Source organism: Scomber scombrus, chromosome 10, assembly GCF_963691925.1.
Source record: "Scomber scombrus chromosome 10, fScoSco1.1, whole genome shotgun sequence".
Classification (NCBI taxonomy): domain Eukaryota; kingdom Metazoa; phylum Chordata; class Actinopteri; order Scombriformes; family Scombridae; genus Scomber; species Scomber scombrus.
In genome coordinates, this window is record NC_084979.1 from 16712100 (window position 1) to 16738044 (window position 25945).

Sequence of the window (25945 nt, forward strand, 5' to 3'; positions counted from 1 at the left end):
TCACTGTTTAAAATCCAGGCCACCTTTATTCCCAGTATGCATATGGAACACAACTAAGCCATAGAAGAGATGAAGAATACAGATTGTTGTAAAGAAAGTAGCTTTTTTGTCATCTAATCCAGTGCTGTTTAGGTCATAGTTCACTTTGTTGAAGTTGTTGTTTGTAGTAGCAGTAAACGATTGTGGGTGATGCAGTCCTGTGCGGCAAAGGACCAAAGACACTCAGTTGTGTTGAAGGTGACGACAGGCAGTGTTAGAGTCCTGTCTCTTCAGCCACCATGTCTTACATGTCTTCAGAAAAAACGAAACAACAATTGGATCCTCATAGAAGTCCGTCTGAGTGCATTTCCTCACTACTGATAGGCCCATTGTGCTGTGAAAGTACCTCCACCAAGAGAAGTACCTCTTCTCTTCTTGAGGCGGGCAGGACTATCGGGTCACCTGTAACAGTGAGAAAAAAAGGTTGTTAAAATTAGCTGACAACAGTCCCCTAAAAAAGTTAGAAAGCACTGTGGCTTGAGACAGGAAAAGGTCACAGAAAAGAGTACGAGACCAGAACGCGTCAGCTGAAGTTTTTAAATAATGCAGAGCACAGTCCACTATTTGGAAATAATGGGAACTGATTCTTGTTGGTGGAGCACAGACAACATGGCTAGCACGGTCTCTGTCTTTTCTGGCAGGAGTCTAAACAAGACACAGCTTGAAGCATGGCAGTTGGCCCGCAATGCCTCACTCTCAGTGTCTGGCCTGCTGCCATGTCATTTTGTCTGTTTGTCGAGATGGTCGCTCTAATCACATGGTCTCTTTATCTTGTCCATCCATCTTTCCATTTCTTTGCTCATGCAACCACTTTTGGTTTATTTCAGGCTATTAGGAGACATTTTCTAGCAGCCAGTGACCAAACAGACACAAATTGCTGTATAACTGCCAGTGCTTGGGCATGTAATAGACCAGACTCTCCAAGACTGTTTTGTTTTCCTGCATGCCTTTCTTTGTTTTTGTGTTTCCCAGTGGCTTCCCCTCTTAGCCCCAACACATGCTGTCCCCTCCTGTGTTTCCTCTTGAGGGAGCCAGTCTTTTGTCCAACCCAGGTGCCAGCTAACAAAGTGTGAAGGCCAGCCATCACTGAGAGAGAGCACAGAGCAGCCTTCCCTCTGAGCTGGCAGCTGAGACTATTCTACTGTATCTGCTCTCGATGGCTCCAGGCCACCCTTCCTGGGCCCGCTCCCATTGCCTTCAGGCATCTACTCCTGTGCCTGATCAAAGAGTCTGCAGGCGTTTGTTGTCATGCCAGTTCACTATGCACGCACACCGCTGCATCTCAGTGCCTGCTATGATTTTAGATGCTCAGTCAAAGTCCCTTTAGGTGTTCAGCAGTTTGCCTGTTTAAATATGCCTGTAAGAGACGGTTTCTGCACCCAATTAGAAAGCGGATTTAAGTGGTCTGATTAGGGCTGGGCAATATATCTATATATATCGAAATCGTGATATGAGACTACATATCGTCGTAGATTTAGGATATCGTAATATCGTGATATGTCATCAGTGTTGTCTTTTCCTGCTTTTACATGTTGCATTACTGTAAAAATGTGTAATTTTCTGAACTTACCAGACTGCTCTAGCTGTTCTATTATTTACCCTTTACCCACTTTGTCATTATAACCACATTACCGATGATTATTTATCAAACATTTCATCGTGTAAATATTTTGTAGAGCATCAAGAGTCATCTCTACATTATCGTTGCAATATCGATATCGAGGTATTTGGTCAAATATATCGTGATACTTGATTTTGTCCATATCGCCCAGCCCTAGGTTCGATCGCAATTTACAAAACACACAAACACTGGCTGAGTGTCATCTCTATGGGACTTTTTTAGAACCATGAGTATCACATTTTGCACAAGCTTTAACTGTCTACACTAGTGGCTGCTCCCCATGAGGCAAATGTCCCCTTCATTCGTATTATACACACTCTTTATGACTCACTTAGTCACAGATGAGTAAATTATGGACATTCATTACTTAAATTGTTTGATCTTGATTTGTTGTGTGTTATACTTTAATATTCTGAAAGTGGAATCAGATTACATCTAAACAAAATGTTTGATTTCCTGTTTGTATTGTTTCTAACAGACAACGTGTTTGCAGAATATCTTGCTGAAAGAGACTTGTCATTCTTCTAGAATGCCACATCTGTTTAGTGCTAATGTGAGCCAGTTAAATGTGAATGAAACATACATACGCTGATGACACCTTGTTGTTTGTGTGGTAATTTGTGTATGTGGCTTTGTGTGCGTCTACACAAATGCACACACACTTCTATGTCTATGATAGCTCAGTGGCTTGGCAACCTGGCTGTGTCTGTTTGCTCATCCATATGATATTATTTGGCATTGATCGAGCTGTCTTCCATCCCCTCCTTCTCTCCTCCCTCGGCCCTCCTCCTCTCCTCCTCTCCTCAGGTCCCAGCCAGGGATGGAGGGAGGGATAGAGGGTGCCAAACCCTCTTTTGTATTCTTTGCTGCTCTGTGTGCCCGGGCACAAGCATTCACTCCTCGTCAGATGACGAGCTTCAATATTCTTGTTTTCAAGTGTTTTCTTTATTCTTTTATCTACCTATCACCTCTGTCTTCAGCCTTTCCTCTCCAGTCTCCACTTGTTATTTTTTCTTTCTCATCCATCTCACCCTGCCTCTCTCTTCCTTTTTACAGCTCTCCATGTCTCTCTCTCTCTCTCGCATCCTCTCTCTCTCACTCCATTGTCAATTTCGATTTACGAGTGGGTCTTAATGGGACTATAAGAGATCGTTCGATGCTATTGATCTGGATGCCTGCACATCTTGACCTCAGTGTAGCACACCAGAGGAGGAAAAAAAGCACTCTTTTTATCATCAGGCAAACACAAAAGCTAACATGCTCTCACAGGGTACACACACACAAACATGCCCGCACACACACACAGATCACTTATCAAAGACCTGAATGCAAGAGACAGCAAATATTTGTGCTCTTTCAAACTATGACGGAGTCAATGATAAAGCGATGCCTGGTTGAAACTGGTTTGCTTTGATCTTGTTCAGGAAATTTTAAATGCACAGTTTGGGGTTGATAAAACATGAGATCAGATATGTGAAACTACTTCCTAACAGCATTCACATATTTAAAAATGGTGTCATTTTCATATCTGATCAACCCTCATGGACCTCGCTTCAATTATATCTGTTACCTGTACATAATCAAAGATAACTACCATTTTCAATTTGTCGCTCTATTTCTTTGTTATTTGGGCACAGAATTGGGTCGAACACAAACTGGCTGGGGTCAGCACAGCAGAAAGAGGTGGAATAAGAGCAGGGGTGGTTGAAGAGGAAAAACAGAAAGAGTTCAACTTGAGGGGGTGAGATCCACTTTGCCGGGTGAGAGGTGAGCACAGGAAAAAGTAGGAAAGGAATTCTTAATCAGCCGGCAAACAGGAGACTATCTGTGAGTGTTTTAGAGAGAGAGAAAGAGAGAAAATCATGTGTGTTTGTGTGTGTGTGCGTGCGTGTGTGTGTGTGTGTGTTTCTTTTACCCGAGGAGATGCACTCTCGCTTCTCTGACCACGCCTTCAATCAATTATTTAGGTAGAAAACAAAGGTCTGCACCCAGCCATGAATAATGGAAGGTGAGAAGGCAGAGAGAAGGATGGAGGTTAGACACAGAAGCATACAGTGACAAGAGGCAAGTCTCGCACAAACACCTCCCTTTGACAGACAGCTAAGAGCCTGCTCAGGTCGTGTCACTGAAGGGAAGCCAACAGGTGCCGACGGGGGCTAAGCCGAAAGATACATTTTGTTCGACCACACCAACACACACACACATGCACACACACACAGAGAGAGAGAGAGAGAGAGAGAGAGAGAGAGAGAGAGAGAGAGAAAAGACAGACAAATGGACAGTACATGAAAAGCATGCACACACTGTATTAAGGGAGAATCAGAGCATAAAAACTATCCGAGGACAATTACCACTCTGGTGTATCCGATGTAGCGAGCTGTTTTTGCATCGAGTCAGATGGCATGCCAGTCAGATGCAGGGAAGCAGGGCAAGTGGGAGTGAAGGGGATTGTGGTGTGTGTGTGTGTGTGTGTGTGTGTGCGTGTGCGTGTGCGTGTGCGTGTGTGTGTGCGGGCGCGGGCGCGTGTTTTGGCTTGTTCCTGTTGGCTTTGTTTTTCTTCTGAGAATGTTTGCTGTTAGATCCAAGAAGGGCAGGAGGAGAAAGAGAGAGAAAATGGGTGAAGAACGAATGATATGAGGTGAAAAAGAGAAAAAAAGTAGGGGATGGAGACGAATAACACAGAAAGGAAGGAAGAGAGGAGACAGATATGACACGACGGAGGTGGAAGTGGGTCACACAGTGGTGGGTCTGAATGTGTGTGCGTGCATGTATGTGTAAGAGAGAGGGAAATACTGCAGAGATATAAAAGAGAGAAATACTGTGTGAAAACCAACCTTTGTGGTCTTGACTTTGTTGCCTGTGCTGCAGCTCCATCCTGTGAGGTCGGGGAGAACCTTACACTCCTCACTGTCCATACATGGCTGCATCTGACACCACCACTTCTGGGCTACAATAGAGGCTGGAGAAAGAGAGAGAGAGGCCGATATTTAGTTTGTTAAAGACATAGCTTGATGTTGGGGGGGGGGGTGTTTACGTTCTGTGTATTTGTGAATTCGATGCCAAGCTTTTTCTGATAGAGCACTCGATATAAATGCAAATTTGCCCACTGATGGCCCCAAACATCCTGGCATAAACCATAAATGATTTCTAATTTTGAGAGCTTACACACTTACACTACAAAATGTCACACAACTCTTCGGCAGTGCATCTTGAATTCACCAAACGTTTTCACCTACGTTGCCTTAATTGGGATGGTATCTGACATTATCAGTTTTCTTATGATCATATATGCAAAATAATACATACAATATTAAAACCATCTTTTCAGAATATTCTTTAGTAAATAAAACCTTTCATCTTAACCAATCATTTATGTGTGTGTGTGTGCGTGTGTGCGTGTGTGTGTGTGTGTGTGTGTGTGTGTGTGTGTGTGTGTGTGTGTGTGGGGGGGGCCTTTGGGGGGCTTCCAAAACTGTCAGTATGGGGTGATATGGGATGGTAGCTGTGTGAGGTGAGGGCAAAAAGTCGACTGTTGAATTGGTTAATCAATCAGTATACACTTACTAAGTTAACAGAGCCTTTTAATGAGATTGCTCAAATAACTTGAGTTTAAAGCTGGTTTATATATAGAAATAAGTTGCAGTGTAATTTTAGGTCTTTCCTATTTGAATTGTATAGAAAAATGGTCAGAAGAAATACAGCAAACCAAATTGACAACATATGTTATTAAATATCTGTCACCAAAGTTCAGAGGTGTGTTTGTGCTCAGTTGAGTTCTGGCCTCCTGCCTTTGAAGGTGGACACTTGAAATGTCCATTCAGCCCCAAGAATATAGTAGAAAGTGTCACCAGTGTGATTTGGATGAAGCTGAGAAAGAAAATGCATTTAATTTTCTACTGTATTGATCTTTGGGTTAAACTGTTCTTAAATGCCAGTCTGTTTGATATCACAGATGAATGTAATGTCAGTTATTATAAAATGCTTACCATCAATGTAAGTGTTGTATGTTTAATTTGTTAAGTTTATATACAATGTGTTTCATACATACAGTACCAGTCAAAAGTTTGGACACACTTTCCCATTCACATCAATGAGAAAGTGTGTCCAAATTTTTGACTGGTACTGTATGCACAACAGGAAAACTTTCCATTTGTTTTCTCTTGTCCTTGGAGGTAAAGTAGTTGTAAGCCCATGTGGGCAAAGCACCTCTGGGTGTATCAAACTGATTGAATAAAACAGATATAATGTAAAAAAAAATAAAAAAAATATAATGTGTACATTTTAAATATAACATTTCAAAATAAACCAGTGGGCTCTACAGATGCCTAACATACTATAATTAAATACTTAAAATATCCAGATTTAGACATCTGACACAGTGGAGCAAACACACATTTTATCACAACTTTTTACTAAATGCTTTTTGATATTTTATTGTAACTTTATGCATACATACACATTATTTTTGTAATGCTATGTGTACACATTTCCATCACACTGCAATGGACAATAACATTTTTCTGATTTAGATTCTCATATCAATATGATTATTGAGATATTGACCAAATATACCACCATTACCCCTCAGAGGAATGTGAAGTAGAATTTTCCTCTGAATATGACGACATTGTTTTAGCTCAGTAAAAAAATGGATATGTTCAGTTTAGAGATTCTTTTTTACTTTTTTTAAATCATGCTTTTACTATTCTATTAGGATTAGTGTATGCGTGGGTTTCACAGGCGCTAGAGTCATGTGAATTTAATCAGCACATCAGGGATCATTTTATTTTCAATTCAAATAGAAAGAAAAATCAAAAAGGACAAAACTGGAGGCAAGATATGCATGAGACAGCTGGGATATGCTGTGATCTTTTGGGGTTTTAGAGTAGATTGGTGCACAACAAATCAAATCAGATAAAAATGAATTGATTAAGTGCCTAAAGCTAACATCACACAGAAATAGTCTCCGAAAGACTCAAACACATCAAAAACAAGAAGATGATTAAATATCATCACAAAGAAGAAAGTAACAAAAGAACCGTCAGCACAGGCTGTCTTACTAACTGAATATATGACAAAATGTTGGTATTAATATCATTTCTTCAACAGTCAATTACAGGTAATTGTGTGCCTACATTCAGTTCCCGCAGGTATAGAGAGACATTCTGTCATTCATAGTTCAACTTAATAGCATCAGGGTTTTTTTTTAAGGATTTCTTAATAATCAGATGTTGCATAAATGGTACAGCCATTTTGCATGGAGAAAACTCAGTATACAAAGCTTCATCAAATCATCTTCATGTGGTTTGTCAGCTCATATAGATGTACTGCTCACAAGCAGTTTAAGAGTTTTATGGTTAATAAACCCTTTGTAAGTGGAGTGTAGAGCCATGAGCATGTGCAGTGTATTAAAGCACTTTTTATGATTGAAGCCAGTAAATTATTGCCTTCAATCATACAGCACATAATTAAAGCAGAACTACTACTAACAGTATGCTAAGTTAAAACATTAAAAACCACAATAACTTAAAACATACTCCCATGGAAGTAATGATGATGTTGATTGAGGTTAATTAATAAATTATTAATATTTGACAACCAATTAATACTGCTACTGTGGTTGTTGACTATCCAAATCAGGACTTTTATTGCATAATTAAAAAAAAGGTAGAACTACAGAAAATACATGAAATAAGATAACTGCCATTTCTTGTTGTGGTGTGTACTATGCTCTCTCTCCCTACCAGCCAGTATTTAGGGCTTCTCCCTAAATATCAATCAATCAATAAATCAATCTTTATTTATATAGCGCCAAATCACAACAAAAGTAATCTCAAGGCTCTAGACCGTACTCTTTAATTAAACCCATCATCTCTAAATTAAAATACTTCTATCAACCTCGCACGCACTCACATGCACAAATGCCATGTACCTTATTTAAAATAAAAGTCATTATACATCTGTGCTACTGATGTCAGTTAGCTTCTAATAATATAACTTTATGTCTTTGGTTTGTTATGATTTTGAACTCGCATATTCCCAAATATGCAGGTCAAACCACCAATTAAAACAATATGGACACTTGGACTTGTTAAAAAGTTGGAGGACACAATGATCCATTTTGAGTCTTTTAACTAACTCAAAAAAAAAAGAAATTTGTTGCTGCACTCTCGCCCAAAAACAAGAAACAACAGAGCTGCAAAGACCGAAGCCTGTTATTTTAGGTAGTGCCGCTCTTCATAGCTACAAGGGGTCCGGGATACTGATTTTGTGGACACAGGAACAGTATGAAAGGGGATTTTCCGTGTGTATGGGTAAAACAGCTCATTTATGTGTAAAAACAATACAGTAAACATTTGGGCCAGCAGAGTCAACCTTTAATTCATTGTCAACAAAGCAGCTCCAGAACGACAGAACTGAACTGAACACATGATTCCTTCGTCATGGAGCATTTTCCCTTTTATGCCTCCCAGTTATGCAGCCATTAAGTTGCATTAGAATTTCATTATTTTCCATTTTTAGGTGTATCATCTGTGATTTCTGTTCCTTTTACTTTTACAGTTCATATGGGTAAAAGACAGAGGAGGCATTTCATTATTTTAGATTTGCTGATGTCTGCAAGTATAACCTTATGCAAACCATCATCTCATAATTACTCATTATTTCCTAATTCTCTTTAATATATTGGACAGAGGCTGTGTATAATATATCAGGCTCCTGAAGTTACCAGCAGAAAACAACAACAGACAGAAGAACAGTTTTTACAAGTTTACAAAGACACCGACTTTGCTCCCTGTGCACAAAAATACTGCCAAGAGAATATTGACAACCATGTCTTCACTGTCATATCAAAGTTTACTTCACTCATACATCAATTGTTATATAAAGTCTTAGCAGAGAGCACTACAAGCATGTTTGAACACCTATCCAAAATCGTCAGATGTATGCATTATAGCGGAAGGATTTATTTCACCTAAGAACTCTGCATCAAATTACACCTTACTATATTTTAGAGTGCCACTTTTGTGAGGACTACTGTGTCAGGATCGGCCTGGGAGTATCAATTATTCCCAGTCAAAGACACTTAAGTGGTAGAATTGTACATTTATAGAAAATGGTTGTATTTGGCAGAAAATGCTCTGCTCTTAGAGGGAGCTCTCAAAGAACCAATGCCATGAAAATAATGGTTAAATCATAAATACCAAAAAATATAGCACACATAGAAAAAGCATAATGAGCATGAAATCATCAAAAACCATTCAAGGCATTTTAAAACTCCTCTCAAAGCAGGTGTGGCTCTGGCAAGTGTATTCAAAATACACACAAACACACATACAGTACAATGGTACATACCATCAACACAGGAGGGCATGGCCCGAGTGGTGCCAGCAACCTGTCCAGGGAAGCAGGAACATTTGACAGTCTGAGATCTCTCCTCAATCTTGTTCTTGTTGCAGCAGCGATGGGCAGCGATCACCTCACATGTCCCTGCCTTCACGTGCACTGCAAAACAGAGAGAAAAAGAGAGAGGTCAGTCATTATACTTCTCGTTCTAGTTTTTAATGTAATCTAATACTGAACATAAACATGTAGAGAAAGACATTTATAGATATTTTTATGACATCTGCCTGGTTCCAAACTTGAATCGCTGGCAACATCTCAGATTTTTTTCACAAATTAAAAAGGTCTGTATGCTCACTGACAACTGTTTACAAGCTTGGAAAAAACAACCAAGTCAATCACAGCTTTGTTGGTGGGATTAAGAATGAGGACGTCATCTCCCTGTGCCAGAGCCAGAAAAACAGCAACAGAAAAATGTCCACAAAAAAAGGGACACGTGACATCAATGCAGATATTCAGGCTGTTCTGAGTGCACTTAAATTCATCATAACACTTAAATATATACCAAATATGTCAGCTATCCTCCTTCCCAAACAGAAAATGCTAATCTCAACACAATAACATGTGAAATGGCAATAGAGTCTGATTATCAGACTCCTTTACTATGATAATGAAGCATTTTATGTATTCTGATGCTTTATTTATGCACTGATTTGCAAAGAAGAACAAAACTATGCACACATGTAAAAAAAAAAAAAATTGGCTTACAGACACTTAAACACAGTGACTAACAACTAAAGCGTCTCTGAAAGTCCCAGTTTTTCCTGCACGGCTGCTGAGCAGCAACTACTCCTTCACTAAGAGGATCTGTACAGAAAATACATGTTAAGTCGCTTGTAGGCCTTCTTGAATACACAACGAATAAATGGTAACTCAGTAATTGAAAGAGAGAAAAACAACCAATATTTGTATGAGAATATATTAGGTATAACATTTCAAGTGAGAATTAGTTGCTGTACTAATGAAGTGTAGATGTGGGAACTTACTCCATTTCCACTATAGCTCCCATTTAGTGTGCACATGTATAATGAACACTTCAATCAGACAGCCTGTGGTTAATTAACAACAAGTCCCCCCCAAGCACAGTCCCCTGAGTCAGCTAAGAGTGGGAACAAAGAAATCATTTTATATTTGAGGATTTGTGATGTCAACACATGGCCCTTTCATACCAGCCTTTGATCAAATACATAAAAATGTCAAGGACAAACAAGAAGTCTCATCAGGAGCACCGTGTGTGTCACAATGTACATGTTATTCATATGTTAAAGTAAACTTGACCTTGAATGTTGTGTGAATCGGTTGTGTTTATTTTTTTGAATTTTTGTTTATAGTCTTATTATAAGTATTATTATAATAATTATTATGATTATTATTATTATTAGTAGTATTAGTAGTAGTATTAGTATTATTATTAGTATTATCATTATTAGTATTATTATTATATTCAATATCATTATCATTATCATTATTATTATTATTATTATTACAGGGGAAACTGCTTATAGTAATCATGTCTGTCCAGGTCAAATTGATCACCATTAGCAGATGATTATTATAGTTTTTTTCTTTTTTTAAATTTCTTGTTCAGATTACCATGTAATTGACATTTGTATTATATTGTATTTATTACATGAGTATAAAGTAATGAAATGGACAGCTTCAATATTTACTACTACTTGTTTCACTGCCTTATCTTGTTGGCCTGTTTTTGGTAGCTTTTCATGAGCTTCAAGGATTTTTCATTGAGCGAAAATGGCTTTTTTTCCCATCATGACATTAATACGCACACAGCACCAGCCTCAGGTAACCAGCTGGTAGCAGATGGGTTACCGCAAGGCAATAATGGCACCACAGCTGCTAATAACATACAGTATCATACATGTATCATAGAAGTAAAGTTTAAAAAAAAATATATGTCATGTATAAAAAATACATAGAATGAACACTGTAAGTGGAAAACTTCATTACTTTTAAGCACATGTATTAAAACAACAAATTTGAACAAATAGTTATGTTTATTTGGTTTAGAGAGTGTGGTGGAACTGATAATGAGTTAAAAGAAAAACAAAACAATGAACATTAATGAAACAAAGCAAGGACAGTCAACTAAACAATGGACATTAAAAGAAAGAGACACTGATGCACTAGGAAAAGTTTGGAATATTATTTCATGTTTTCATGTTTATCAGGAGCTAAAAGGTACTGAACCTAAATCATTTGTGACTGGGATACGGGCTTTAGGATACAACATGATGCCTGTTTGTGTGCATACATATTTGTATGTGTTTAGATTTGTTTTTGTCAAAGTCAAAGTCTGGTGTATGTGCTTCATTTCACACAGTTGTTGGAAGTTACTGCTATTTACATTACAAAAGAGTATGCCCACAATACAACAAAGGGTGCACACTGCATGGCAATGACAACTAGCAGCAGCAAACAATGACTGCGCTCTGTCTAAAGAGTATTTAAAAGTGAGGCATGCTGAACTGAAAGAGCCAGTATGAATATGTTAAACAGACTAACAGAGATTTGAAAAGTTCTTAATTTGCTCAGTTAATGAGAAAAAGACAAAGCAGGAATCGGGCAAAGCCCAGTTCAATTAATATTTCTGTGAAAAGCTCATTCTAATATGTCACCCGCTGTTTGTCTGTTTCTCATCATTCTTTCCTCTGATTTCCCTTTTTGCCCCATTAGCAGTGGGACCAAAGGGTAATGGTGCTGATTGAGTGATCTGTCCATCTGTCTGTCCATCAATCCAATGCTTTGGTTCACACCTATATCTCAACCACTACTGGACATATTGCCACAATATTCGGCGCACATATTTATGCTCCCTCAGAGAACGATTCCCAGTTAAGTCAGCCCCTCCTTAAAAAAAACACAAATACCTTTTGCACAATTAAAAAAAAAATGACATTAAACATCCCATCTACTTATAATTGCTTTGTATAATTGTTTTTTTGCTGTTGATGTTTCTTTTTCTGTCTTTGTAATTGACTCGATGTCATTGTAAATGAGGGTCACCCCTCAATGAGCTCTCGAGTATAAATAAAGGTTACTACTAATATAGTTTAATTTAGCGTTAGCATTAGGCGGAAAGCTCCATTTATATAGAAGAAACACTCTTGTGTATTGGGGAGGTTTTCAGGAAGTGTATTGTGCAAATTCATTGTTCCCAGAGGATAAGAGCTTCACATCTTGTACACCCTACACGCCTTCCTTTGGGACCAGCCTCAGGTCAAATGGTGAACAACTCACATTACTGTATTTACTAGCTGTAATGCTGTGAAATTAGTTCTGGACGAAGCTTGCTAACCATGGTGACCCTTTGACCTTTTTCATATTGACACACTCACACACATTTATGATCCCCACAGGATCTCTGTCCATTGAGATTATTCCACGACTTTTCCTCAAGCGCAAACATTTGGCAAAATGATCACAGTTGTGCAAAAGCCAATTAAATGCAAGTTGCCATGAAATTTGCTCAATTTATTTTTATTGTCCCCAGAGGATTAAACATATTGACTGTATTGAATACTTACTGAAAGATACTGTATGTGATTATCTAACCTAATAACTTAACCTATGAACACCTTTTTACCAAAATAACTACACTGGATATTGCATAGAACATATCTATAAAACATTTGGGAGAAAAAAAAAAGGAAAGTGAGTCAACTGACTGACATTTGCTGAGCACGTTACACATTTATGCTCTCTAGAGGAAGGAGCTTGTGGAATTTGTTCCTTAGTTCACTGTGACATTTTTATCTCCTTTTGTGGCAAGGCTCAAAGAAAAGCACTTTCTATAGTGCAGTATGTCATTCATTCATCCAACACTTTTGTACGGTGGGTTACAATGAACATCACAGCCTATAGTTTTACTTTGGCTCAAACCTCTTGCTTCCTCTCTCTCTTTGCATTATCTTAATTGACTTGCATTTTTTTCTTACTAGCTTTTCTGAGAACCAAAACTTTTCTAACAACACTGTTGGCAACACAGCTCAACTCAAATCATCACCAACAGAGTAAACACCTTAACCCAAGTCCTCCATCAGGCACACTGTGGCCCACTTTAAGGCTCAGCACCTGCAGTAGTAATTGACTCAGCATTAGGAAGACGGGCCGTGCACCAAGCTGAACTTAGAAGAGAAACAAGGACAAGGAGTGGTGGAAAGGGATTTTACTGGACGAATGTAAAAGTTTGTTGAGGCTCGATTATGCATGTTAATGTTAATAGATGCCAGTAAATGTCTTCAATGTGGACCACATGGTGAAATAAAGCTCTGATAGGATGGTTGAGTGTTATTTGGAAAGGCTTTAAATTGTTCTGTTAAGTATTGCCTTCACTCTTAAAGGAGCAGTGATACATAAGTTACATACCTTGATTGTCTTGCTGTATTTTATGCATGTACTCATGTGCAGATTTTTTTTAACCTTTAATTAATCAGGGAAGTTTTCACTGAGAAACGTTTGCCTCTCTGCAGGAGAACCCTGAACGCATTCACACAGTTACCACATTCACACCTGGAGGCTGCCGAGTACAACCACATTCTGACCTGTTGACCACTGAGCAGTTCCACTGGAGCAGTCGGGGTTAAGGGCCTTGCTCAATGACTCCTCAGTATTGGTAATGAGGCTTTTTCACTTTCCCCACCCAGATTTATTCTGCCGGTCTGAGGATTGAATCGTCAGGCTTGCTTCGAGTCAGAAGGTTGCTTCTCTAACCTTTAGGCATCCACTGCCCAGCTGGATCTCTTTGAAATGTCCACCAGATAACTCTCAAACCATTACTGGTGCGGTGATGGTTTTAAAATCTCTGACTATGTACTTGGTTGTCCAGACAACAAAAATGAAGGCACAGGAAAATGAGCTGTTGTGCTTCTGGCAAAAATTGTTTAATTATTGTAATTGTTTTAATAGCTGCTATTCCTCATATTGACCAAATGCAGAGAGTGGTAGTCATCATCTGCCAATCCTCCAAATTAACTTTTAAATGCCAAAAAACCCAAATTTCCTAAAACACTCTCTGGGCCCAACTTTGTTAATTTATTGTTTTTTAAGGGATGTCTTACTCACAACAAGGCTGTAACAACAATACTGATTTCACATTTATTCATCCTTGTGTAGGTTCATGCTACCTCAACATTAATGTCAATACTGTTTGTGATGGAGTTGTGCAAAAACATTTATTAGGGTCATTTTAAGTATTTTTGGGGCTATTTATTCCATTAAACCTCTCTAGTTTGCAATAGCATAATGGCAGTCATAATGGACGGCTCCTGAGACAGCACATCATTTAAAACTGTAATTTTCTTCCGCGGTTTGACCTGTTCCCAAAAGAGGATTTAGGAGTTGGACTTAACATCAGAGGGGATTTGATTTGAGAGTTAAAAATAGGCAGGACAAAGGCAGACACCACAGACCATGTTTGCTTTTCACTCTTTTGTTGAGGGTTGCTCGCTTCCTCCATCACCCTCACTTACAGAGGAAGTGGTGCAAAAGGGTTGAAATGTTTTTAAGGACATCATGCTGTAGTCAGTATGTCTGAGCTTCTTGCAGTGCTGAGAGCAGCTGCTGATGTTAGTAATATTGTTGTTAACTGACATGTGTTACTCCTGCTTTTTTGTCCTCTTTAGGACCTGCCAGCCCCAAAATCTATCATCACCTTCTACTGGATAGTATTTTTTTTATATGCCTCTGAGATGCATCAGATACGAGTCTTGACTCTTTTACGAAAGGCAAAAAGCAATTTTAGGATGAAATCCACAACACAGCATTGTGTGAAAAATATTTACATATAATGATAGAGTGGCTCAGTACTCACAGGGAAATGGAAATGACAAGGCATGTACATTATAAAGCGTATAAAGTTTAGTGTGCTCTATTACTCTGTAATACAGCTGACGGTCTCAACAGTGTGAAGCTTTGTTGTGCTGAGATGTTGATGATTACCAATCAGGCCGAGTCAAGCAGGGGTACACAGACTCCAACACACAAATAGTTTATTTATGTACTGGTTTGTGTATGGAATATGATTTAATAAGATTTACACGCAGACATGTCAGTCTCTAAAGTTATAAAAACTCACTGCCATGCATGTTTGTGTGTGTCTGTACTTGTATTAATTATGTTGTGGGGACATAAATGTGTCCCCTTCAGGGACAATAAGCAAGTCCCAATAACAAAAAAACATTACATTTTAGGGTGAAATTAAGGTATGGTTAAGGTCAGGGATAGGTCTCCAGGAAATTAATGTAAGTCAGTGTAATGTCCTCTGAAGTGATGTGTGTGTGTGTGTGTGTGTGTGTGTGTGTGTGTGTGTGTGTGTGTGTGTGTGTGTGTGTGTGTGTGTTAGAGAAGAAAAAACGTGTTCAGTTCAGTCCTACAAGGTGAGCAGGTTTACTGTACGTTCCCAGCAAAGACAAATCTTTTTCCATTCCTATTCTCAGTGCTGCCCGCCCGGCCCGTCCTTGCAACGCTCTTCCTATTTCATAAATGGCACTTACCTTCCTCGCAATCTTTTTTCCACATTTCCACACTATTTCTACTCTCCTCCCTTCCTCCCCCTTTCTCCTCCTCATCTTCTGCATCTGTCTCACCTCGTCCTGCTGCTATTTCATAAATGACGCCTCCTTTTCTCAATCTTTCTTAGCCACTCCAGTGCTTCATTTTTCCTCTTCTCTCTCTTGCTCTTAGCTCAGCATGGCAAACTCAGCAGGGTAGCAAACCATTATCCTCAATCACAGACCTTAAATCAGAGAATTTTTACACTTTCTATAATGTGTTCTCCCTCTCTCTCTGCTCTTTCTCTCCCTGTCAATGTTTTTCCCTCTCGAAGCCCCCTCCGATTACTCTCTATGGCATGAGGACTTGTTATCCCTGCCTCTCTTAACACAGCAGTGGCTGTTAACCCCATTTACTAAGGATGACGTGCTACTGACAGACTAACAGATGGACAGATTGCCCTGACTGAACAACCAGCATTTCTCTCTCTCTCTCTCTCTCTCTCTCTCTCTCTCTCTCTCTCTCTCTCTCTCTCTCTCTCTCTCTCTGTGTCTCTGTGTGTGTGTGTGTGTGTGTGTGTGTGTGTGTGTGTGTGTGTGTGTGTGTGTGTGTGTGTGTGTGTGTGTGTGTGTGTGTGTGTGTGTGTGTGTGTCTGTGAGAGAGAGGACCCCAATGGTAGGATTGACATTTGAAAGAAGTACATCACTGGGACCAAGAGAGCTATCTCAGTGCTTTGTGTGTTGACAAAATCTCTCTCACACACACACGCGCACACACACACACACACACACTGTATATATAGGCACACACAAATGCAGTGCATATAGCATTAAGAAAGTAGTATTAGAAATATTAGAAATGCAAGTGAAGTGCAACAAAAATGAGGACCAAATCTTGTTTCAGTGACCACTGTAGATACATTAAGTTGTTTCACATTTGTCAGATGTTGACACAGTTGATACAGATGAATCTGGCAGCTGATTTATGTGTTGTTCTCTCAAGTGCACCCGCCATTACTGTGGTGGCACAAAGTAGAATTTAACACATTTAGTGACAGTGGAAGCAGAGATGTTTGTGTTAATCGCAGCCAGCCATTGCCTCCCCTGACAGACGAAGGTATTATTAGGTATTTATTCAGTCTCCAAACACTATCAGTTAATTATGATGCAGACTTTGTGACAAAATCATTTATAATTAATGTCTTTACATACTACTGTAAAGACATAGGCTAGTTCTTGTTTCATGTGAGGGGACAGTTAGCTAGATGCAGCCAGATGCTAATGTAAACATGGCACCCAAGGTAGGAAGCTGAAGACGCTTTTCCATCATATGTGCTGCGTTCATTGGAATGATCGAGCCAACATGTTTGGACTGAGTTGTGCAAAGCACCCAGCAGCTATGAAAGCAATGGCAGCCATTGTTAAAGTGACAGTTGCAGTGGGTTATAGATAAATGAATTCTTTACCAATAGTACAATTTGGTGACAGTTTCTAGAATAGAATAGAAAGCTTTGTTGTCATTATATTTAACATATAATGAGATTACAGGTGCCACTCCATTTGTGCTTTAAAGACAATTGTCTAAAAACAAGACAACCAGATAAAGACACGCGCTAAAAAAGTGGCATAGTAGGAAGGTATTGCACTTAATAAAATTAATAGAATTAAATAGAATAAATAAAAGAATACATAGAAGCAGCAGTCAAGAGTATTGCACCACAATTTTTATTTTTTATTTTTTTTTAAACATACAATTAATAGTCGCACATCGGCTTGCCAAATCAGCTACACAAGCTGAAAATCCCCGATCAGGTCTGATTGATGTACTGGAGTCATGGATGAGCAGAGAGACATATTAGTGATGTTTGAAGGTACTGGTTACACAATGCTCCCATTACAATAATGGATCATTCATACGTTTAAAGCAGAGAAATACATTTTATTATTACATTTAATTATTTATATATTAAAAATGCAGTAGTGGAAATATACAAATAGTCCTGACCTACTGGCCCAGGTCTAATTAACTGACAGAAAGAATTTCTGCTCCAAATTACTAAATGTATCTATGGTACATATAGATGCATTATATAAATTACATATTTAATATATATATAAATATTTAAGCATTTCCTTGAGGCCCACAGTATTATTCACAAAGAGCATATTTTGAAATGGAAATGGAGTTGAGGATGCTTGCCAAGTTAATTAGATTACAATGTACATTTCTTGGTGCATGTGTGTGTGCCCATCAGTGCATGTACCTTCATGCATTTGTGTTAATAATTAGATTACATTGGCCTCTGAGATGGCACCATTCCTTATGAATCGTAAACACAGAGCAAATTAAAATTCTGTTTAAGAGCCTGCCAAGAAAATTAGCATCGAGAGAAAGGGAAGCACACACACTCAACCACTACTTTCTTCACTTTCCTAAACCCTGTTTTATATTCTCTCCCATGTCTGAATGCCTTCTGCGTGTTTACAACTATTTTTCACCTCTCTTCTCGTCTACTGCCATGCTATGGTTATAAAGAGAAGAGGGGATGAAGGGTACATAATGCAGGAGACACATAATTCTCCTATTTTGTTTCAGAAATAGTAAAAGGTACCCAAGCTAGGAACTTTTTTCAATCATCCAGGAATTCTTTCTGCATATGAACACAAAGTAAGCACTGCACTTCCTGAGCTGTATATCTACTGTATGTTCACATTGTGTGAGGAGCCTGACTCTTCCCACACATTAATGTCTCTCTGTTAATGAAACCCTTGAAGCAGCAGGGGGTAAAAAAGGATAAAAGAGCAGAACAAGCATGAAATTAATCCAGGTCACATATGTATATATTTAGGATCATGGCTTATTTCCATCCCAGTTTGTGTTTGGTAGGATGAACATTATGACCAAAAATATTACCCTTTTAGACTTTAGAAGATAACAAATCTCATTATATTTGCTTTTATCACTTTTCTGTTTTGTATTTTTTAGATCTTCTAATTGGAGCAATATTTTTTGCCTAACCCACCGTCATGTTTTTTTAAGTCAAAACAGAATCAAAGCACAATCAAAATAACAGGTCTATTTTTTACTTGGATGCACAACAAACCACAATGACATTAACTGCCATGACTAGCATGTCAAACAACAGAACAATAAATTGAGCACAGATTGTTCTCCCTTTCTTTCTCTTTCTTTCAATTTCTCACTCACAGAAACCAAAAACAACCAGCAGGGTCACAGCAGCACATCAGAGTTGCACCACATGGCTGAATTCCTTCAAATGAAATACACCTGAAGACACAACATGTGCTTCCAACTGCTGGAACTGAAAGAAACAGTGGAGTAGCAGTTCAGTCGATCCAAATCCTCAGTTGGTTGTAATGGCAGTGCTGGTCATATTTGAGCTTAATGTTTAGGTTTTCTCAGCAGTATTGGGCTGTACAGAGCTTCTTTCACATATGAACAACATTACATCAAATGACTAAATACATCATCTGTTGCCTCCAGAACGCCAGGAAACCGGAAGCAAACAACTGTCTCCTGTTTTAGAACACTGTTCATTTTTTTGACCCATCAAACCACCCTGACCTTCTTCTTCTGTGCACTTTGTGGCTCTATAAAAATGTCACACTGCTTCCTCCTTTACAGACAGGGGTGTAAATCATAAGACCACTTGAGGACATGGCAATTAAGCATAAAATATGTCACTATTGGCCATTTGCTGAAGTTACAAAATTATCAAGAATAAAAATAGATGTATTTAAATCAAAGCTGGAGTTGCTGAATTATCTGATATCTTAGCATCTGTGTGCACTTAAAGAAGTCAGGAAGTTGATCAAAATCAAAACATCATCCATTGTGTCTATTTAGAAAAATAGCAGGTTTAGCACAGACTGTAGGCTCTACAGGGTTCCCACACTGATCACCCACGCTTTCCTAGTGCACAGCATCTCAGCTCAGCGTCCTCCAAGTGAGTGAATGAGTGAGTGACCACATGTGGAAACTGCTGGCTCGCAGCAGCAGTTCCTCCTCGCAATATGACAAAGAGAAAAACATTGCTCGTCGGAATTAAGAATCGGAAAACAAAATATCGTAGGTGTCCCAGAGGGGGATCATCCCTGTAAGAAAATAAGCCTCGCCAAAAACTCCCCCAACCACATTTTCACACACTCACTGCACGGAAAACAAAAACATTTCAATTACACTCAATCAAATTTGTTCAGTTGTGTCATGAAACTGGCTCTGTTTCACATTAACAAAGTGATAATTTTGTCATAAGGAATTACGCTGACCCAGACTATATGCAACATGCTCCATCCAACATTCACCTATATCCGCCCACCCATCACTGTACTGATCCTCCTCACATTGTCTGCTAATCCCACAAACCACACCTCTGCTTCTTCGTCAGTTATCTCTCAACTCAAGCAGCACAAACAAGGGAATTATCTCCCTACACCACCAACACTTTACTCCTGCTACATCATACAAGATATTAGCTCATGCGACAGGGCGGGTCTGGTGACGCATGCCGTGTCCTGACATATTAGCAATCGCGCCGCCACCTTCGCTACCACCGCACAGCAGACAATTTGTACTAATTTGTGCTTCAGGCGAGATATTAGGGTGGGGAATTGCGTATAAATTGTTAATATGCTCTGATGTATTAACACAGCATTACCACTCAGGCATTAACCTGTGGCAGCGCGCGTGCGTGTGTGTGCGTGTGTGTGTGTGTGTGTGTGTGTGTGTGCAGACCAGGTATTTCTCATATTGTGGGGACTTGCCTTGCTTATGGAGACAAATAAGCACATCCCCTTAACACAAATTCATTTTACGGTGAAGACTTAGTTTAAAGTTAAGTTAGTTTAGGGTTATATTAGGGTTAGGGTAAGGGTTAGGCAATTAGTGGTTATTGTTAAATTTAGGTTAAGTCTAATATAATCCAATGTAATGTCCACTGAAGTGATAGAAACACGACTGTGTGTGTGTGTGTGTGTGTGTGTGTGTGTGTGTGTGTGTGTGTGTGTGTGTGTGTGTGTGTGACCTTTTAAACCCTTCGTTAATTGTTAACTGCTGACTGGAGGTGACTTTTCACGAGCCCTTGGAGAAGGTGTCCAGGTCTCGTTACTCATCTGTGATTCTGTCCCACTTTTGCTTCTTCCTTCCCCTCCCACTCTGTCTGAAGTTAGAAATCTGCCCGGCGCATGGTAGTATTTGCATTGTTTTTCTCCTCCTCCAGCGGTTTTCTAATGTGTAGCATTGAGAGGGAGCTCCTTTTATTTCTCTGACTGAAGCTCTTTCTCTTTCTTTCTTTGCCTCTCTTGGTTTCTCTTTCTCCTTCTCTGTGTCATTCCTGAAAACCAGTATATAGCCAGAAACGTGATGATTGTCTTCATTCCAAAACACCCCCCCTCCCTTCCGCAATCTCTTTGTCAGTGAGTGAACGGAGAGGAGAGATCTTTAGCACAGCAGCCATGTTGATGAGGATTTCATTCTGTCTGAATTCTCTCCCTGTCAAAGGAATAAGGACGGACACTTGTAAACGTCAACCTCTGCATATTTCACTTTAACAGGTGTGTTAGCGTGCGCACATACGTTACCGTGTGTCTGTCTGTGTGAGTTATGGTTGTTTATGTCACTCTGTTGTAGAGGTGTCGTTTCACAGATCTAGATAAATGGCTTGCTATCACCCTGTTTACTCTCTGGACCGTCCCATATGTTACAAAAACAAACACATGATCAGCACACAATGCTGCTGTCATCTGCAAACCTTCAAAGTCTGATGTTAATGAGTCACTGTTTTTTTGGGACTGGTGGTTTGTTAGAGAAGTGGAAAAAAATCAGTTGCAAATGTTTAAATCGGAAATAGTTTTTTTTTCCCACTAATGTCTCCAGAATTAAAAAACTAAAAGTTGAAGACTTAGAGAAAGTAAACATGCTCATTGCAGAAACATTGCAAAGTTTTGTGGTAATTACTGACAACATTGAGGCACAGAGGTTTAAGTCTGGGTGTTGCGAGCACATCTACACACACATACAGCCTTTATAACGGTGAGATTTTGGACTGAAATTCACAAATTGAAATGGAATTACTGCTATAAATTGATCCATTTGCAAAGGTGAACTCAATCACACTTTTTGTTTACAATATTGTGACGAACTTTGACATTCAGATTTGCACTGCTGACTAATTATGATGTGTTGCACCAACTTACTACTAAATATATAATACTATATATTTATTCAATTTTCTTAACAGTGAATGATCAAGAAAATACAGCATATTTTAACATTTTGTTCTTTCCTCATGTTTGGATCTTGTGAACTTAAACTAAAACTTCACATTCATTTATTATATTTTCTCTCTCTCTCTCTCCCCTCACTTCTCCTGCTCCTGATCAGCTGATAGGGGCATTACTTAGTTAACAAATCAGATCCCACCACAATTTCCGCCATCATGTCTTCACTGCCAAGCTTGAAATCTTCTTCTCTCTGTGGCTGTCAGCTGTCATTTCAGTGCAAATCACTGCAACCCTCCTCCATCCCATTCACTTCCACTTCATCATGTCATCATCAGGTCCAAGATCACCAGAAGCCTGCTCCTCTTCTAGGGCTTGACAATATATCGGTATTATATCGATATCGTGATATGAGAATGGATATCGTCTTAGAATTTGGATACCGTAATATCGTGATACAAGTGTTTCTTTTCCTGGTTTTAAAGGCTGCATTACAGTAAAATGATGTCATTTTCTGAACTTACCAGACTGTTCTAGCTGTTCTATTATTTGCCTTTTAACCACTTTGTCATTATATCCCAAGTACTGATGATTTTTTTTTTTAAATATCATTGTGTAAATATTTTGTGACAGCACTACATCCCTACAATATTGTTGCAATACCGACATTGAGGTATTTGGTCAAATATATCGTGATAATTGAGTTGATCTGTATCGCCCAGCCCTACCTCAGCTTTACTTTAATTTCAATGTTTACAATTAACACTTTGCACATATTTTAAAACGCTTTATGCACCGCTGTTAAGCATTTCTTTAATGTTTATTTTTGTACCTTAATGTGAAGAGATAATTGTAATACCATAATAACCATTTTCATGGTTGTGCAAGTGTTTAAATTGAATATTTTTCCCCCTGGTCCTTATTTTAAATAGGTCATAAAAAAAAATCAATAATTATCGATAACGACTGATATGAAACACTTTTATCGTGATACAATTGTCAGATACATCGCCCAACCCTATCCTCTTCTCATCATCCAGATCTCAATATTACCGTATTCATCAACACCACCTGTGTCTGGACTCAGGTGATATCCTATTCTACTCTTGCCTTCACCTCCCCCTTATAAATATGATGACATCACAATGAGGTCTAATCGCCAAGGACCAACATTTTAATCTTATTATGCATGTTCAATAAAATTATTGTCACTTCTTAAATTGAACTCTCTCCTGATTGAACTTTAATATACTGTATGTGACTGAAGAGAGCACAGCCTCCCTTATTAGCTTCCCAAAGGAGAAGAATGAGTGCCCCATCTCTCCTTCCTTCTTAAATTTAAAATATATAGTTTGTAGTTAATACCAAAATAAATTAAACAAATTGCAGCTCATCTGGAATCAGCACCTTAAGAATCAATGCACAACAGTATTGAATCAGGAGGTCCCTGCCAATTTCTGTCTCTAATGTTTACACAGTCCTGTATAGATTGAGCATGTTTGATGACTCCAATGAAAATAAAAACTAATTTAATTTCCCCCATTGCAGATACACACATCATCCTCAGATGTTATGACATGTATTGTGTATACCTGACAGAAGCAACAGAAGAACACAGCAAACAACAAAAAGTTCATTTTAAACTATGTTGGAAGATTATTACTCAAAGTATTTCTTTGATAATGATGCTTAATTCAGATTTCAAACACCTTTATTGGACATTGAACGTTGTCATGTGGTCTGATGAGCTCTGTGATTGGTGCATTAAGTCCATCTCCTCTTAAAGCCTCTCTTCCATTGTGTCAGCACTTTCTCTGTAACTGCATTCATCAGGACAGATCATTACATCCTTCCACTCCTCTCCTCTCTTGCCTTCCTCTGTGTCTCATCCCATCCCTCACTACCAAATGAAAGGGAAACCCTGGTGTGTCTGAGGCTGGCTGGCAGCAGAGCCAGAGGTGGAAAGATGAGAAGAGAGAGGGAGAGAAGATGAAGGCGAAGGGGAGGAATGAGAAAAGAGGGAGGGAAGAGAAAAAGCACAGCCTGCTCTGACTGTAAATGGTGTTAGAGAAGACGAGAGTTTGTGATGAAGGGATGATTAGTCTCTGTTAGGATTCTGTGGGAAGGAAACTGAAGAAGCACCATAGTTAGGCTATTAGTACGCAGCATGATAAAACTTCTGCTGCAACTTTCAAAATTGTACTGATACCAGTGTGTCTGAACAGTCACCTACTGTATGCTAAATGCCATTTGGTACAGTTCAGATGAAATTGTTGATATTTTGCCCTCATTTTCTCCCTGTTCATTTGTTTTTAATGTTGAGTAGGGTGATTTTGGTGGCTATGTTGAAACCAGCAACGTGCACAGTTTGAACATTGACAATCAAAATCATGAATTAAATGGCTGCTTGTTCAAGAAATATTGTTTGTTTATATTCTTGGAAATATAACTGCAAGGCGAAATAAAGAAGGAGGGATTGCCCACTGATGCTACTAAGGAAATCTAGTTTTGTTTGCACCTTACTGTTTTTTGTCCTGTTTTTAGTGGTTATGTTGAAAGCACAGTGTAAAGCATTTGCAAAATCCCTGCTTTTCAGTTATTGGTTCTCTTCGTCCAGTATAGGGCACCTCTTCTTTCCATAGTTATTTAGACTTTTCAAAGCAGTTTTAAATAATAAAATTATTGATATAGCCATTAATAATGTTATTAACTCCACCCATGCTTTTCCTGGGCAAATTACAATGTTTGCCATGTCTATTGGCCTTAAACTCTCTTCCTGCCCACAGTCCAATCACACAGGTGTTTGCACCCACGTTGCTTGATTGCACGTGATTGACATCTCCCTCACTCTCCAGTAGTTTATTTGCTATTGTTAGGGCAGAACGACTTATACCTTTATCATTCTGAGTCCATAAAGTTTGATGATATGACACAACTTCCACCTGACTAGAGATATAATTAGCAACACATCTGTGGCTGTACAGAGCATTTAAAGGCTCAGTATGCCTATTGTACACCTACACAGGTCTTTCTCATACTTCCACTGATTAGATCTCTTCCCAGTACTTTGTGAGCTTACATAGAATACTGTATATGAATTGTGCTTGATTGACATCTCCTTTACTCTCTTGTTGCACCTTTAAGGCAGGACAACTTCGAACACGATTCCACCCAACTTCAACCTGAGCAGACGTCTCAGCAGAATAACTGAAAACATATTTGTGGGTGTGTACAGCCTTTAAAAGAGACAGGAAATTGCAAAAAAAAAAAAACATTTTTGCTTATCCCTTTGACTCTCGCAGCCCCACATTTGGAAAACATTTTGTTTTTTCTTAAAGGAAATCACACAAAAAAAATGTTGCAACGCAGCAGATATTCTGTATTTGCTTCAGGCGGCTTGTATAATTCACTTCAGACTCACCAGGGGAGATATTAAAGAACTCATTGGCAGAGTTTCAGTTTGAGAGAGAGGGGAAAAAACAAGACAAGACATAAAAACACTATTTATTTGATTTACATTTCACTGTTTCTTCTGGTTTTCTTAACAACAGCATTTGTGTTATTTTTCAGTGAGGTACAATCTTCAAACATTGCTTCAGAGCTTCAAGGAAAGCTGTGGGCTACATTTCTTACAGATTTATCTCTGTCTACGCAAACACCTGTATGTTTATCCTTAGTTCTGCCCCCCCTTACCACATCTTATTTACATATAAAAGGACAATGTTGTCAGATCTGCAGAGTTTGGTTATTTATTAGTAACACTTATCAGCAAAAACACCTAATCCTGCCAGGTTTTGCCAAAGGAAGGGATTTTTAAAATCATTTGACAAGGTATCTCTAATTTAAATTCCACAAGAGCAATTTTTTAATTAACATTTTGAAGAGGCAAGTTCCTAATTATCAAGGAGGCATTTCCTTATTAATTAGGTTACCGTGCACTTCACGTATCCTCGTAAATGCAACTTTTGTTGGCACATAGCCCAACCTGAGCCCACATGTCACTGAGTCAAGGTGAAATTCATGCTGCCATTGCATGTGATCTTTGTTTGGATAGTAAGATAAGATGATAAGATGGTAAGAGAAAGAGGCCACTACACACCATGTGGAATTTATTTCATTGCGTGTCATAGAGGTT

At 38.8% G+C, this 25945-nt stretch overlaps 1 protein-coding gene across 1 annotated transcript in view; it reads right to left on the minus strand.

The window, feature by feature from the left end:
* Window positions 1-429: 429 nt before the first annotated feature.
* Window positions 430-25945, minus strand: part of LOC133987651 (chemokine-like protein TAFA-2) — a 37316-nt gene continuing 11800 nt past the window's right edge. Inside the window, exons 2-4 of the mRNA XM_062427095.1 lie at window positions 9014-9163; window positions 4480-4619; window positions 430-441 (exon numbers count right to left, since the gene is read on the minus strand). Coding sequence (XP_062283079.1) covers window positions 430-441; window positions 4480-4619; window positions 9014-9163 — 302 coding nt within the window. The remainder of the gene's footprint in view (window positions 442-4479; window positions 4620-9013; window positions 9164-25945) is intronic.